The sequence below is a fragment of the Lemur catta genome, chromosome 21 (genome assembly GCF_020740605.2).
Source record: "Lemur catta isolate mLemCat1 chromosome 21, mLemCat1.pri, whole genome shotgun sequence".
NCBI lineage: Eukaryota > Metazoa > Chordata > Mammalia > Primates > Lemuridae > Lemur > Lemur catta.
Window position 1 is genome coordinate 10157110 of NC_059148.1, and position 13252 is coordinate 10170361.

General features: G+C 52.3%; 1 protein-coding gene and 2 gene segments (V, D, J or C); all 3 read left to right on the forward strand.

The window, feature by feature from the left end:
• LOC123625663 (immunoglobulin lambda-1 light chain-like) overlaps positions 1–13252 on the forward strand; it is a 995149-nt gene that overhangs the window by 318642 nt on the left and 663255 nt on the right. The gene's annotated exons all lie outside the window — the stretch shown is intronic.
• The window catches only part of LOC123625660, a 636038-nt gene that overhangs the window by 6131 nt on the left and 616655 nt on the right, over positions 1–13252 (forward strand).
• LOC123625661 overlaps positions 6966–13252 on the forward strand; it is a 628644-nt gene continuing 622357 nt past the window's right edge. Inside the window, 2 exon segments of the V gene segment in view lie at positions 6966–7063; positions 7171–7478. Of these exon segments, the coding sequence occupies positions 7018–7063; positions 7171–7478 (354 nt within the window).

Consider the following 13252-nt stretch of genomic DNA (forward strand, 5'->3'; position numbering starts at 1 on the left):
AGGGGGCGCTGTGGGCTAACACTGAGGGCTCTGAGTGGCTCAACTGGGAAACCAGACACTTGACCTTGGTCCCTGCTCAGAGCTCATTGGTGCCAGCAGGTGGGTCCTCTCTGGGCCCCTGGGGAGACTTGCACCAGGCCCAGCCCAGGCCCCCCTCCCAGTAATGACACCCAGACACTGGGGCTGCACACAGGCCCAGGGCGGGCTTGGTGGGCAGGGCAGGAGCAGCACATTTGCATGCAGGGCCCCCTCCCTCCTCTGGGGCTGGAGGGTGGATAAGAGACACCTGCAGCGTGGCAGCCTCAGCACAGCTCTGGGGCGTCCGCACCATGGCCTGGGCCCCCCTCCTCCTCCTCACCCTCCTCCTCCACTGCACAGGTCAGGACGGTCCTCAGCATCCCGACCCCCAGCTCACTGACGCCACCTCCCAGACCCATGCCACATTGCCCTTCCCTCTTGTCCTTCCTCCAGGACATAATGTGTGTCTGTGTTTCCAGGGTCCCTCTCCCAGCCTGTGCTGACTCAGTCGCCCTCTGCATCTGCCTCCCTGGGAGCCTCGGCCAAGCTCACCTGCACCCTGACCAGTGGACACAGCAACTATGGCATTGCGTGGCTTCAGCAGCAGCCGGGGAAGGCCCCTCGGTACTTGATGTGGCTTAAGAGTGATGGAAGCCACAGCAAGGGGGACGGGATCCCCGATCGCTTCTCGGGCTCCAGCTCCGGGGCTGACCGCTACTTAACCATCTCCAACATCCAGTCTGAGGACGAGGCTGACTATTACTGTCAGACCTGGGACAGTGGTAATAATCACAGTGACACAGGCAGATGAGGAAGTGGGACAAAAACCTCAGCCTGCTCAGGGTTTTGTTCTGTGACGATTTTCAAATTTTAAAATATGTTAAACGTATACAAGCTTGAAAGCGCCTGGTGGTTTCAAATATTTCTACTCTTAATTTTCCTTCAATGTTTCTGAAGTCTCAGGAAAACTAAAAATGAAAATAAAAATCCTGATGACACTGAAATGTTGCCCCCTTATCCATGTGGAGCTTTTTTTTTTTCTTGAAAGGGGCAAATGATCCCTTTTTAGCTTATATCCTGCTCAGGAGCTGGGGACCAACCCAGAATGGGGACATTCCCTACAGCATGGACTTTGCTCTTCCAGGGGTCAGAGCGGAGACCTCCCCCTCCCTCAACAGTTATGTGTGCTCAGGCCTGTCCAGGGCCTCCTGTGTCACAGGGACCAGGAAGTGAGATGCAAAATGCTGCTTGAGGAAACAGGTCAGGGACGGGTTCCAGGCACAGAGCTGGCCTGGCTCCCCTGCTGCTGCTTGAACCTGCAGCTGTCAGGTCTAGGTAGGGGGTAACTGTGGAGGCAACTGTGTCCCTGAGACCAGCAAAGCTCCCAGTGGGAGGAGAGAGGGGGAGGGGCAGACCCCACCACTGCTGGGAAATGCTGAGCCTGCCCCAGGGGAGTCGGGGGAAGTAGGTCCCATGAACGTGACTTTCCACCAGCTCATCCCTCTCAGGACCATGGGGACCCCACGGGTGGGTTTTCCTGAGCCCACGGGCACTGACTTGTGTCCTCTCCTGTCCTGCCCCACTGGGGCTTCTCAGTGGTCCAGGCTGTGACGTGGGAGCTGAAGGACGCCAGGGAGCAGAAACTCACCAAGATACGCAGGTGTCATCCCCCCTGCAGCTTGTGATGTGCCCAGGTCCCAAAGTCACCTTCTACTACACATGGAGCTGCAGAGACACTGGGGCGACCATGGAAACTGGCACCGAGGGTTCCAGAAAGAAAGGCAGAGTTTGTGACCTAGGACAGGAGTGATGGACCCTCAGGGGTCCCAGGCTGATTCTCCTTGACACCCCTGGGCTCCAGGCTGAGGGACAGGCTAATCATCATTGTCACAGCTGCATATAACCAGATGCCACCATGTGCTCCCATCCATGGGGGAGTGAGGCAAGGATCTGCCCTCCATGCCGCCATCAAATCCATCTCTCCCCTGTCCCTGCCTGTGACCAACACCGGCTCAGGTCTGATGTCACCTCTGCTCCCAGAAGGTGTGATGCTTTTAACTTGGCTAATCTTTAAGATGTCAATGACAACAGCACCTTCTCTGACTGGCATCCCAGCAGGAAGGGAATGTTTCTCTCCAGAGGCTGTAAGAGCACCCGTGTGTGTGGTGGGGGCTCTCGGGGAGCAGGCGGTGCTAGACCCAGAAGCCCAGGATCCCTCTGTTTGGTCCCCGAGATGTTCCTTTCACCTGGCTGAGGCTTTGGGGATCGTTCCCTGAACTCTGAAGCCTTAGGGAAGCCGGGGCCTCTGTATCCTCAGAGGGTGTCCCCAGGGAGCCCATGGAGTCACAGGTGCAGGACGAGACCTCCCTGTGAGGAGGTGGCTCTGGGACCCAGCACTGCCCCCCTTCCCGACTTTAATCCCATGAGCCTTATTCTTTCCCCTCTCTGGGGCTTTGGTTGGGATGATGCTGGAAGGCACCTGACTTCCCTGGGGACAAGAGGGATGAAAGTCACAGCCCACAGAAAGCTGTCACCTGGTCTAGCAGCATCTGCCAAGAGCCACCAGGGGAGCTGCTCTCTGCTCCCTGCTCCTTCCTGCATCATGATGGGCTCCTGGACCTGGGCTCTTCTGCCTCATCCAGGTCCCCAGTCCCCCCGTGCTCCATGGGTGCCCAGGGGCTGGGGGGTGGGAGTGGCCATTGCTTAATGGGTAGACAGTTTCCGTCTGCGATTATCAGAACACACTTCCAATAGTCTTTGAAGACAACATCTCCATCTCCACGTCTGATCCTCAGAAACTGGATGTGACAGTGCAGTCTGACACTTAAGGACATGCAGGCTCATCATTCTGAGAGTCTCTGGCTTGGCCTAGGGCAGATGTAGAAGCTCAGCCTTGGGCGGCCCAGGCCCAGCTGTCCTGTCCAGGTCTGAGCTGTCTGCAGTGTGAGTTTCCTGCAGAGACATCCTCAGGGAGGCTGAGACCCCAGGATTATGCAGAAAAGCAAACTGCAGTGAGCAGGAGGTGGTCTGCAGAGGAGGTTGGAGGACAGGCGTGGGGCCTCCTGTGGTAACAGGGGTGCACAATGAAGAAGACATTGTCCTTTGTGAGCCTAAGAGGGAGGACACATGGGACCTAGAGCTGTGAAATAGAAGAGACCTGGCAGGACCCGGGCCCTGGAGCTGAAGTGGGCCTGGGCCTGTCCCTGAGTGTCCCTGGAGAAGATCACATGACATCCATGTTCAGTGTGCTCTGTCCATGGTTCCCTGTCCCACCTGCTGTCCCACCCAGAGCCTCTGAGGTGTGCAGGTCACTCCCTTCCCAGTGATCTCCCTCCCAGCACCAGCTCCCAGGAGCAGGTCACACCCTGCCCTGAGTGGGGCTTGCACAGCCCAGTGGAGAAGCACAGATGGTAAAGGGCCATGTTCGCCCCGGGTGTGGGGGGGTGAGGAGCGGGCCTTGGGGAGCAGAGCTTAGAGGTGCTCCCCACGCCTGGACTCCCCCCTTCCCCTCCTCCCTCCCTCTGCTCACTGAGGCTCAGCCCAGGTGAGGACTCAGGGCTGCCTGAGGGCCCTGCACAGCCCAGGGCCTCCGTCCCAGCACTGTCCCCACACTCTGCAGGGCTGTCTCTGAGATGGCAGGAGCATTTGGTCCCCGTGCCCTCAGCGTGATTAGAGGCTGCTGGTACCCATGTAAAAGGCGGTGATCACCGCTCAGTGCCCGGTGAGGGCGGAGAGGGATCAGGACCCAGGAGGCTCCCGCCAAAGGGCTCAGCCACCTCATCTCCCTCAAAGTCACACTCAGTGTCTGTGCCACTGTGCAATTCATGTCTGGGATTTGCAGATATTGAGTATTTATATTCCTCTTCTCATTCTGCAATGCAGGTCAGCAAGAGGCTGAGAGGAAGAGGGGTCCCAGAGGGAGCGGCTGGGCCCAAGGACAGCTCCTGGCCATCTGGGGAGCAGGCTCTGCTCTGCCTGGGAGGAGGAAGAGGCAGCAGCTCCTGGTGCCCTGCAGGGAGGTGCTCCCTGTCCCCACTGGGCTTCCTGCTCTGTGTCCCCAGGGGCAGCCCTTCAGGGAGGCTGAGCTCCCAGGACTGTCCTGTGAACCGCACAGGACGCTGGGCAGGGGGAGGAGGCTGTGTGCAGACCTGAGACTAAGGTGTGTGGGGCAGGGACACTGCCCAGCTCCATCCTTTTGGGGGAGGAAAATTGCACAGTGGAGCAGACAGGACACATGGGTGTGTCTGGGCCCTGGGCAGCAGGGGGCGCTGTGGCCTGTCCCTGAGGCCTGTGCTGTGGGACCCAGCTGGGAGCCCCACCTGGCCCAGGTCTGGAGCCCTCTGTGCCCTGCTCACTGGGCCAGCAGCTGTGTCCTCACTGGTCCCTGGGGAGCCACAGAACAGCCCTGCCCAGACCCACCCCTCCCAGGGTCAGCTTTCCAGGCAGGGGTCAGGGGCAGAGCTCAGGGTGGGGCTGTGACAGCCCAGGGGGTGACTGGATAAATGAAGGGTCTCTCCCTACCCCTGGACAGCTGGCGCGGATTAGGCGGCTTGGGCCAGGTGTCCGGCTGCGGATGAAGGACCAGGGATCCTGGGGGTGTCTCTGTCCCCTGACCCACCCCCTCACTCTGTCTGTCCTGAAGGTCAGGGTGCTGGACCCAGTCTGTGCTGCTGTGACCGTCGGCAGCACCCAGCGTGTGGGGCAGGCGGCCCCCGTTTCCTTCCCTAGAAGCAGCAGCGATGCTGGCTGTGGGCATCTGTTGATTTTATGTTATTTTATTCTGGTCCCAGCAGCTCCAGGCTGTGGTGACTCAGAAACACTTTTGTCAACACCTCCCTGCCCAGCAGGAGCTGGCCGTGCTCCGATGGCCCATTTGGGCAGAGTCGGTGGGGTTCAGTGACCAGCGGAGCCTTCACCCCCAACCAGCATCCACAAGGCCGGGCAAGGCAGTGCTGGTGTGAGCTGGTCATCTCCAATCCCCCCGTGTGAGTTTGGCAGGGCCCAGTGCAGACTCGAACTTGAACCCCCACCCCCAGCCATGACACGAATGACATGGGACCAGCCACAGCCAGTCAGCACCCCAGGACCCCACCCTGACCCCTGACTTGGGCGATCTCGACAGCCAGTGAGGAGCGGAGATTAGAATCCCCCCGGTGATCAGAACACTCAACAGAAGGAGGGATCAGGGTCACCGGCGCTCCAGCTGTCCCCTTCCCTGCCTGGTGTCAGTGACCCCCAGCAGAGTCCAGTGGACAGCTAATCTCCCAGCCCCTCTTGAAGGGGACACGTCTGTGCAAATCAGCTCCCCTCTCCCCAGGAAGGTGTGAGCAGCCCTGGGGCGGCGAGAGTCAGGGCCCCGCTCTGCTGGGCAGTGGGGAGCTGAGCCGCGACCCCGGGCCCTTGTGCTTCGCCTGGGCAGGAGGGTCCCCTGACAACAGAGGGTTAAATGGGAGCCAGAGTCTCCTAATAGAACACCGCAGTGTCTGGGGCACAAAAACTGCCACTTGTCTTATCAGGAAGCAGAAAAATGACAACTTAAATGAGAGATGAAATCAACACTCGTGAACACTGTGATATTAACAGCTCAGACGCTAAATGGTGTCACCGAGGTTTGTAAAGCAACAACCATAAAATCCCTTCAATGAGTAACTATGACCACTCTGTAAACAAATGGAAATGTAGAAAATATCAGAAAATTAAGATACATAAACTCAAACCAAACACAAATTAAAGAACTGAGGAATACAATCGATGGAATTTTGAGAAGAAAGTTCAGGAAGGACTCAAGGGCTGGTAACATCTGAGAATCCGTCACGGGGGAAGGTTTTCCCCAACACCTGAGAATAAAGTGAACATTAGGGAGTGAGGAACTGAAGAGCTAGGGACCTGGTTTGACCCGGGGAAAATCAAAGTGGACAATGTGGGAAAAGTAACTGCACATCACCCTGCACACACACGCACACACACACACACACACATACATACAAACACACACATATACACACACACACATACATACAAACACACACACATATACACACACACATACATACAAACACACACATATACACACACACGCACACACACATACATACAAACACACACATACACACACACATACATACAAACACACACATATATACACACACGCACACACACACATACATACAAACACACACAAGCACACACACACACTCTCTCACACACACACACATACACACACACATACATACAAACACACACAAGCACACACACACACGCACACACACACATACATACAAACACACACAAGCACACACACACACACACGCCAGGCTGGTGCACATGTAATACTTCCACAAGTTTTCTACTCAGACACAACCTTTTGTTTCTTTTTTGTGACTTTAGTAATTGCAATTATCTTTTCTGCTGAGCTTTATTATTTTTATGTCAAAATAATATATACTGTATATTTTTTTTGGTGATGGTTAGAATGTTGTCATTTTTAAGAAGACTGACAGCACTCATCACTCAGTATAAACCCTATTTTCTTCTAGCCTCGTATATTGAAGGGTCATTCCTAATGGCTCTCACAAATCAGGGTCATATGAGACTTGGGCAGTGGACAGGGCAGTGGGGAGACAGGGCTCGCCCTGGGACACTCTGGTCACTATGTCACAGGATGGTGTGTCTGGGCCTGGACACCAGGGAGCACCTGGGGCTGCTCCTGAGAGCTGTGGTGTGATCAGAGCTGGGACCAGCCACCTGCCCTGCCTGGTGCCCTCTGCTCAGGGCACAGCTGTGACCTCCCCACCCCCTGGGACCACACAGCCCCTCCCCTGCCCACCCCTGACACTCTCAGGCACAGGGGCCTGACCAGGGCCCAGGGTGGGGGCAGAAAGCTGGGGCTCATTTGCATGGAGGGAGCCTCCCCTCTCAGGGGATGAAGAGGGAAGGACAGACCTGGGGAAGCTGCTTCAGCTGCGGGCACAGAAGGCAGCACTCGGGACAGTCCCCACCATGGCCTGGGCCCCTCTCCTCCTCACCCTCCTGGCTCACTGCACAGGTGACCTGACTGGGGCAGGGGAAGGGCCCTGGGAACACCATGGGGCCCTGCTCTGTCGTCTTGTCTCCAGACCCAGAATCACCCTGTCTGTGTCTCTCCCCTTCCAGGGTCCTGGGCCCAGTCTGCGCTGACTCAGCCGCCCTCGGTGTCTGGAGCCCCGGGGCAGACGGTCACCATCTCCTGCTCAGGCAGCAGCAGCAACATCGGGGGTGGGTATGCTGTGCAGTGGTACCAGCAGCTCCCAGGAACGGCCCCCAAACTCCTCATCTATGGTGATAGCAACAGACCCTCGGGGGTCCCTGCCCGATTCTCTGGCTCCAAGTCTGGCAGCTCGGCCTCCCTGACCATCACGGGGCTCCAGGCTGAGGACGAGGCTGATTATTACTGCCAGTCCTATGACAGCAGCCTGGGTGCTCCACAGTGCTGCAGACACAGGGGGAACTGAGACAAAAACCTGCTCCTGCTTTCTTGTGATCACTGTCATGACTGCCTGTGACAAACACCAGGCAAAAGATTGACTGTGGCCAACCCCACGGCATTCACATCTGAAGATCCAACTCTCAGAGCACAGACCTGCTTTCAATGGTCAGGGACCTTCCAAACCCAGTGACCTTGCCCGCTTTCATATTGTTTTTTGAAACACCTTTACTGAGATATATTATAATGTGTATGTCATAAATTGCACCCATTTAAAATATACACATTCAAATTTTCTTTAGTATTTATTGAGTTGTGCAACCATTACCGTAACATGAATTTAGAATATTTTCATCACCCTACAAATAAACAATTATTAGTCTATTTGCTAGTATTACTATAACTTTGGCTTGTAAATCCAATTTTTGCTTTCTACATAACTTAGGAGATTAGTGCATAAAAATGTTTATTAGGTTAATTTTCATACATGAAATATATCAAGATGTAATTTATTGCTTCATTCATTTTTATTGCCAAAATATATTCCACTGTATGTATGTACTACAGGTTGTTAAACCATTCAAGAGTTGTTGGACATTTAGTTTGCTTAAGACTTTCCATTTTATGAGTAACGCTGCTGTAATCATGGTACACACGTTCCAAATTTCCCTGTGGACTTATGTGTGTATTTTTGTTGGCTTTGGTAGGAGTGGACGTTCAGGGTGATATAATTACTGTTTTTGAGGAAATGTCTGATTGCTTTCCAAAGGGGATGCACCACTTTACATTTCCATGAATAATATATAAGAGTTTTAATTTTTCCACATTTTCATCAACATTTGTCATTACCTGTCATTTTGTTTATAGAAACCCCAATGGGTCTGAAGTGGTCTATTTCTCTAGACTTGACTGCATTTCCCTAGTGGCTGGTGGTGTTGGGGATCTATGCAAACGCCATCCTGCTTCCAGTCAAATGGGAGCAGCTGAAGGTCTGAGGCCCTTCATGAGTCACTGACTTCAGGCCACTTGGGACTGAGGCCGTGTTGAATCCCACACTCAGCCTGCTCCCCTCCATGAAGCAGAACATTTTTGTTCAAGAGCAGAGCTCCTGTCACAGACAGTGGAATGGGCAGAGTGAGGGGAAACCTCCATCCCAGGCCCAGGAGATAAAGCATCTTGCAGACTCCACCTATGCTGGGCTCTGTAGCTTCAGGGCTCCAGGCCTGTTGTGGAGCCTGCTCCTGAGCATGCCACTCTGTCACTCACCATGGGGGACACACAGCAGATCCAGTGAGTGTCCCCTGATGCCTCAGCGGGGGATGTTCCACTGGGAACCGGGACTTGGATGGGGACGTGACTGCAGTCACTTCTCTCTGTGCTCACATGGAGCCAGCATCAGTGGCCAAACAGCCCATCAGCATCCAGACACCCTCATGACAGACAATGCAAAACAGTGTTCTATGAAAAAATAGAAATTCCTTTAGATGGAATAAAATGAGACTTAACTAAGTGTAGAGGTGGACTGTATTGATGGGAAGGATGGAGTCTAATCCCAGGGCGACCTGCCAGACCTGAATGGAAGGATCTCTCTGGGTACCTTGAGGAGAGAGGCCTGAGGGGATCAGAGGACCCTGGACATAGTTATTTACCAAAAGAGCCTCCGAGTCTGGGGGTCTGGCACCATTTGCACAGTTAAACAGATCTGCACCTGGGATACAGTGAGGAAGGGATCGTGTCTGCATTCATGTGTCCAGGCATCAACATTTCTGCAGAAACATTAAAATGTCACACTTACCTTGCTAGTAAACTATAAAAACTATGAACAAGAAAATAAAAATAAGGAAAATTGTGTTTGGAATACAAACACATTGCATTCTCTCTAAAACAAAATACTAACCAGAAATATAAGACACAGATAATCAAAAAAGCGATAATTTAGAAAGAAAATCTCACTTCAAAAACTTAAGAACTGTGTTAGACTATGAACAATTAAATGTTATTTCTACACAGCTACTAGTTTCTCACAAATCATGTCTACTCAGCATCTTCATTGAGGGACCTTTGAAATGTTTTCTAAGTTGCTGAATTTTAAACACATCCCTGAGCCAATTCCAAGGACACTGTCCTTCCATCCCACTCCCCTGCACAGCCTGTCCCTGCCGTTCACATCAGCTCAATGTTCCACCATCTGTGGTGCCTACAACGATGGCACATGAGGACATTTAGGTTTTTATAGAAAGTTAGAAAGTTATGGGGAGCTAATAACTAAAAAAGCTATATATGCACGTGATTACACCTGACATAGTCCAGGGCTCCTTCTGGGAATGAGAAATCCCAGTGATCACTCACAGTGTGTTGGGGTCACTCCACCAGGGAGTCAGCCCACGGCTGTGTGTCCAGAGACAGTGACTGGGGAGCTGCAGAGACCAGCTGGGCTCTCAGGTCTCTGGGCCACCGGGAGGTGTGTGCCTGTGACCAGCAGGGGGGACTGGGGGATTGCCCTGTGGTCCCACACAGCTGCTCAGTGAGGACCAGTCACTCCAAGAAGGAAGGCCCTCTGGGCTGTGTCCTGTGCTCACTGACAGGGACTCAACAGCTGTGTCCTCTCTGGCCTGGCACAGTCCCCTGAGCAGGGCCCTTGATATGGTCTCAGCAGGTGTTTCCTCCCAGGGCTCCCCCAAGGGGCAAAGCAAAGCTGCCTCCTCCTCAGTGTGCAGGGAGAGCTGAGCTCCAGCCCAGGGCTCAGGGAGGGGCTGGGCAGTCCCTGGAGGGAAATACATTTGCATGAGCAGCCCCTCCTCTGCAGAGGGTGGGCACAAAAGGAGGCCTGGGGCAGCCCAGCCCCACTGTGGGGACCAGGGGCTGTGTCCACCATGACCTGGGCTCCTCTCCTCCTCGTGCTCCTCTCTCACTGCACAGGTAGGGACAGGCTTCAGGAACCCAGGGCTGCTCCCAGTCTCCTTCTGGGTCTTCTGGAAAGGTTCTCTGACAAACTTCACCCTGGACCCTACGCCAGCACTCATAAGTGTCTGTGTTTGCAGGTTCCCTGTCCCAGCCTGTGCTGACTCAGCCACCTTCCCTCTCTGCATCTCCTGGAGCATCAGCCAGACTCACCTGCACCCTGAGCAGTGGCTTCAGTGTTGGCAACTATGCTGTATACTGGCACCAGCAGAAGCCAGGGAGCCCTCCCCAATTTCTCCTGAGGTTCAAGTCTGACTCAGATAAGCACCAGGGCTCCGGGGTCCCCAGCCGCTTCTCTGGCTCCAAAGATGCCTCGGCCAATGCAGGGATCCTGCACATCTCTGGGCTGCAGCCTGAGGACGAGGCTGACTATTACTGCGCCATATGGGACAACAGTGCTTCTCACAGTGACACAGGCAGATGGGGAAGTGAGACAAAAGCTGGCTGTTACTCTTACTTTTGTTAAAATGTATACACACTACTATTATTTACAAAATCAGAATTTTTCCCAGGTTTTTTACCAAATAATTATGAAGACTCAAAAAAATCAAAGAAAAGCCAAAACTATGGTTCCACCAACACAATTACATCTCAGACATAATTTGAGAGGCATTTCTTCTGCCAAATTATACCTGTATCTAAAATTCAGTCACATTCAGAGGGCATGTTACAGTAAGAAACTGTGTCCATTTAGCGAGTGAGCAACCCTGTCATCCTCCCCCCAGGGCCTCCCTCCCAGCTGTGAAAATCTAATTTGGCCCCAAGGAGGCCGTTCCTCTCCTTCCAGCACCCACGGCAGTGACAGTACCAGGGCTGGCCTTGCCCATTACACTCTGGGAAATGTAATACTAAGGAGAAGAACTCTCTTGGATGGGGATGGGGGGACAGAGCCAAAAGCAGCTGCAACAGTGACAGATGGATTGTGAACATTTTGTCAGCCATCAGTTTATAAAGTCAAATGGAGGGGGCATAAGAATATTATTCCTCAGTCCTGATGCCCACTCTACATAGAAGTGTTGCATGGCTGCTAAGCTTGTATAACACAAAATTTTGCACCCCTTTTAATCCCAAATTACGCACCCCCAGCTGTTATCAGAAGCTGGTGCAGTATGTTACATATGGAAAATTTAGATTACAATATATCATGTAAAAGAGAGAAATGTAGTTTCTTTCCATAATAATATTAGTTATACATTTAATTAATCGCTGTGGAAATATTTTGCAGCACAATGAACATATCACTGATTTTGTGTTTAAGAGATAAATGACCTTGAAATAGCAGGTTTTGGTTCATATCAAAGTCATCTTTCACTTTGTTGTTGAACACATAAAAGGGATGATGATGCTTCTGCACACACATCTGTGACATTTACAAGATGTATATTTCTCTTTAGCACTTAACCAGGTGGCACACATGATTGCAGTTGAATTTTAAGTTGTTATTTCAACTAAAAAGCTCAGATAAAATGAAACGTTTATGTTATTTTATGTTTTCAATAAAATCACCATTGCTGTTGGCATCTAAGTGAACAAGACACGTTTCAAATAAACATTTCTTTGGTCGATGGCTGTCAGAATGGACGGTCACTGTAGATGTGACAATCATTGCTCTGCTTGAAATGATCGTTTCTTCAAGGCAAGGAGGGTTAGAGAGTTGCCTTCTCTTGACATGCTTTTGATAAACAGTACATTCTTACTAAAGCGGATATCATATTCATTTCCAAAATGGAAGGGCTAACTCACCTCTTCAAAGACTCACCCCTTATAATATGCTTTATCTGCCTTTATGACATGTCCACTTTCTCAGTCACAGAAAATGTAAGCCTTAGAGTTGGATTTCATCTTCTCTTTTTAACGTATGGCAAACTTAGCTGGCCAGCGGTGCTGGAGAATGAAATCTCTGCATTGAACGGATCCGTCCTCTTGCTCTGTGCGGCTGTCCCATGCCATCAGACATACGTTGTCCCTCCTCATGTGACTTCTGACCTAAGTCCAATAGCTACTCTGTGAAAGCTGTCTGAACAGAAGCTTGGTACTTTCTCTCTCTCCCTCTCTTCTCTCTCTGTCTCTCTTCCTTTTTATGAAATATGTAGCCATCTAGATAGACAGATATAGATTTAGATATGAATATCCCCAAATCTGTAGAGGATAAAGTGCCTGGCCCTTGGGTGCTAACCAAGCCCCATCCTCTGTCCTGGACCGTCCAGCCCCGGCCACTGCCCTGCACACATCCCTGTGACCTCCTGCATGTCTCACTAAACATGAATGTATTTTTCCCCTAAACTACTCAGTTTGTGATAATTTGTCACAGTGCAAAACGGAAATGTCTGGAAATAAGTGAAAGGATTGCTGCTGTAAAACATACCTAAAAGTATGGAAGTACTTTGGAATTAGGCACGAGGTAGAGGTTGGGAGAATTTTGAGAAACCTGGCAGAAAAGCCTGGATTGTTTGAGCTGCTGTTAGTAGGAATGTGGGTGCTAAAGGCTCAGCTGGGGCTCAGCAGGGAGTGAGGAGCGCGCAGAGGACCGCTGTGCTGTCTCAGGGAGCACCCAGTGCCGCAGAGCTCATGGGGAACTAAGGAACACAGTTTTGGAGACTGGCAGAGAGGGGACCATTGTCACATAGTGGGAGCAAGCCACGTTTCAGGGAAAATCTGAAGAAAAAGAAACTGTCAGGATCAAAGGAAAATATAAAAAGGACGAGAGGGCGCGGCTGCGGGGGTTCCGCTGGGACAGGCTCCCGGATCGGCACCCGCGGGGACGGGAACCCCCCGCCCGGCTCCTCCCGCTGGGCCGGAGCAGGGACGCGG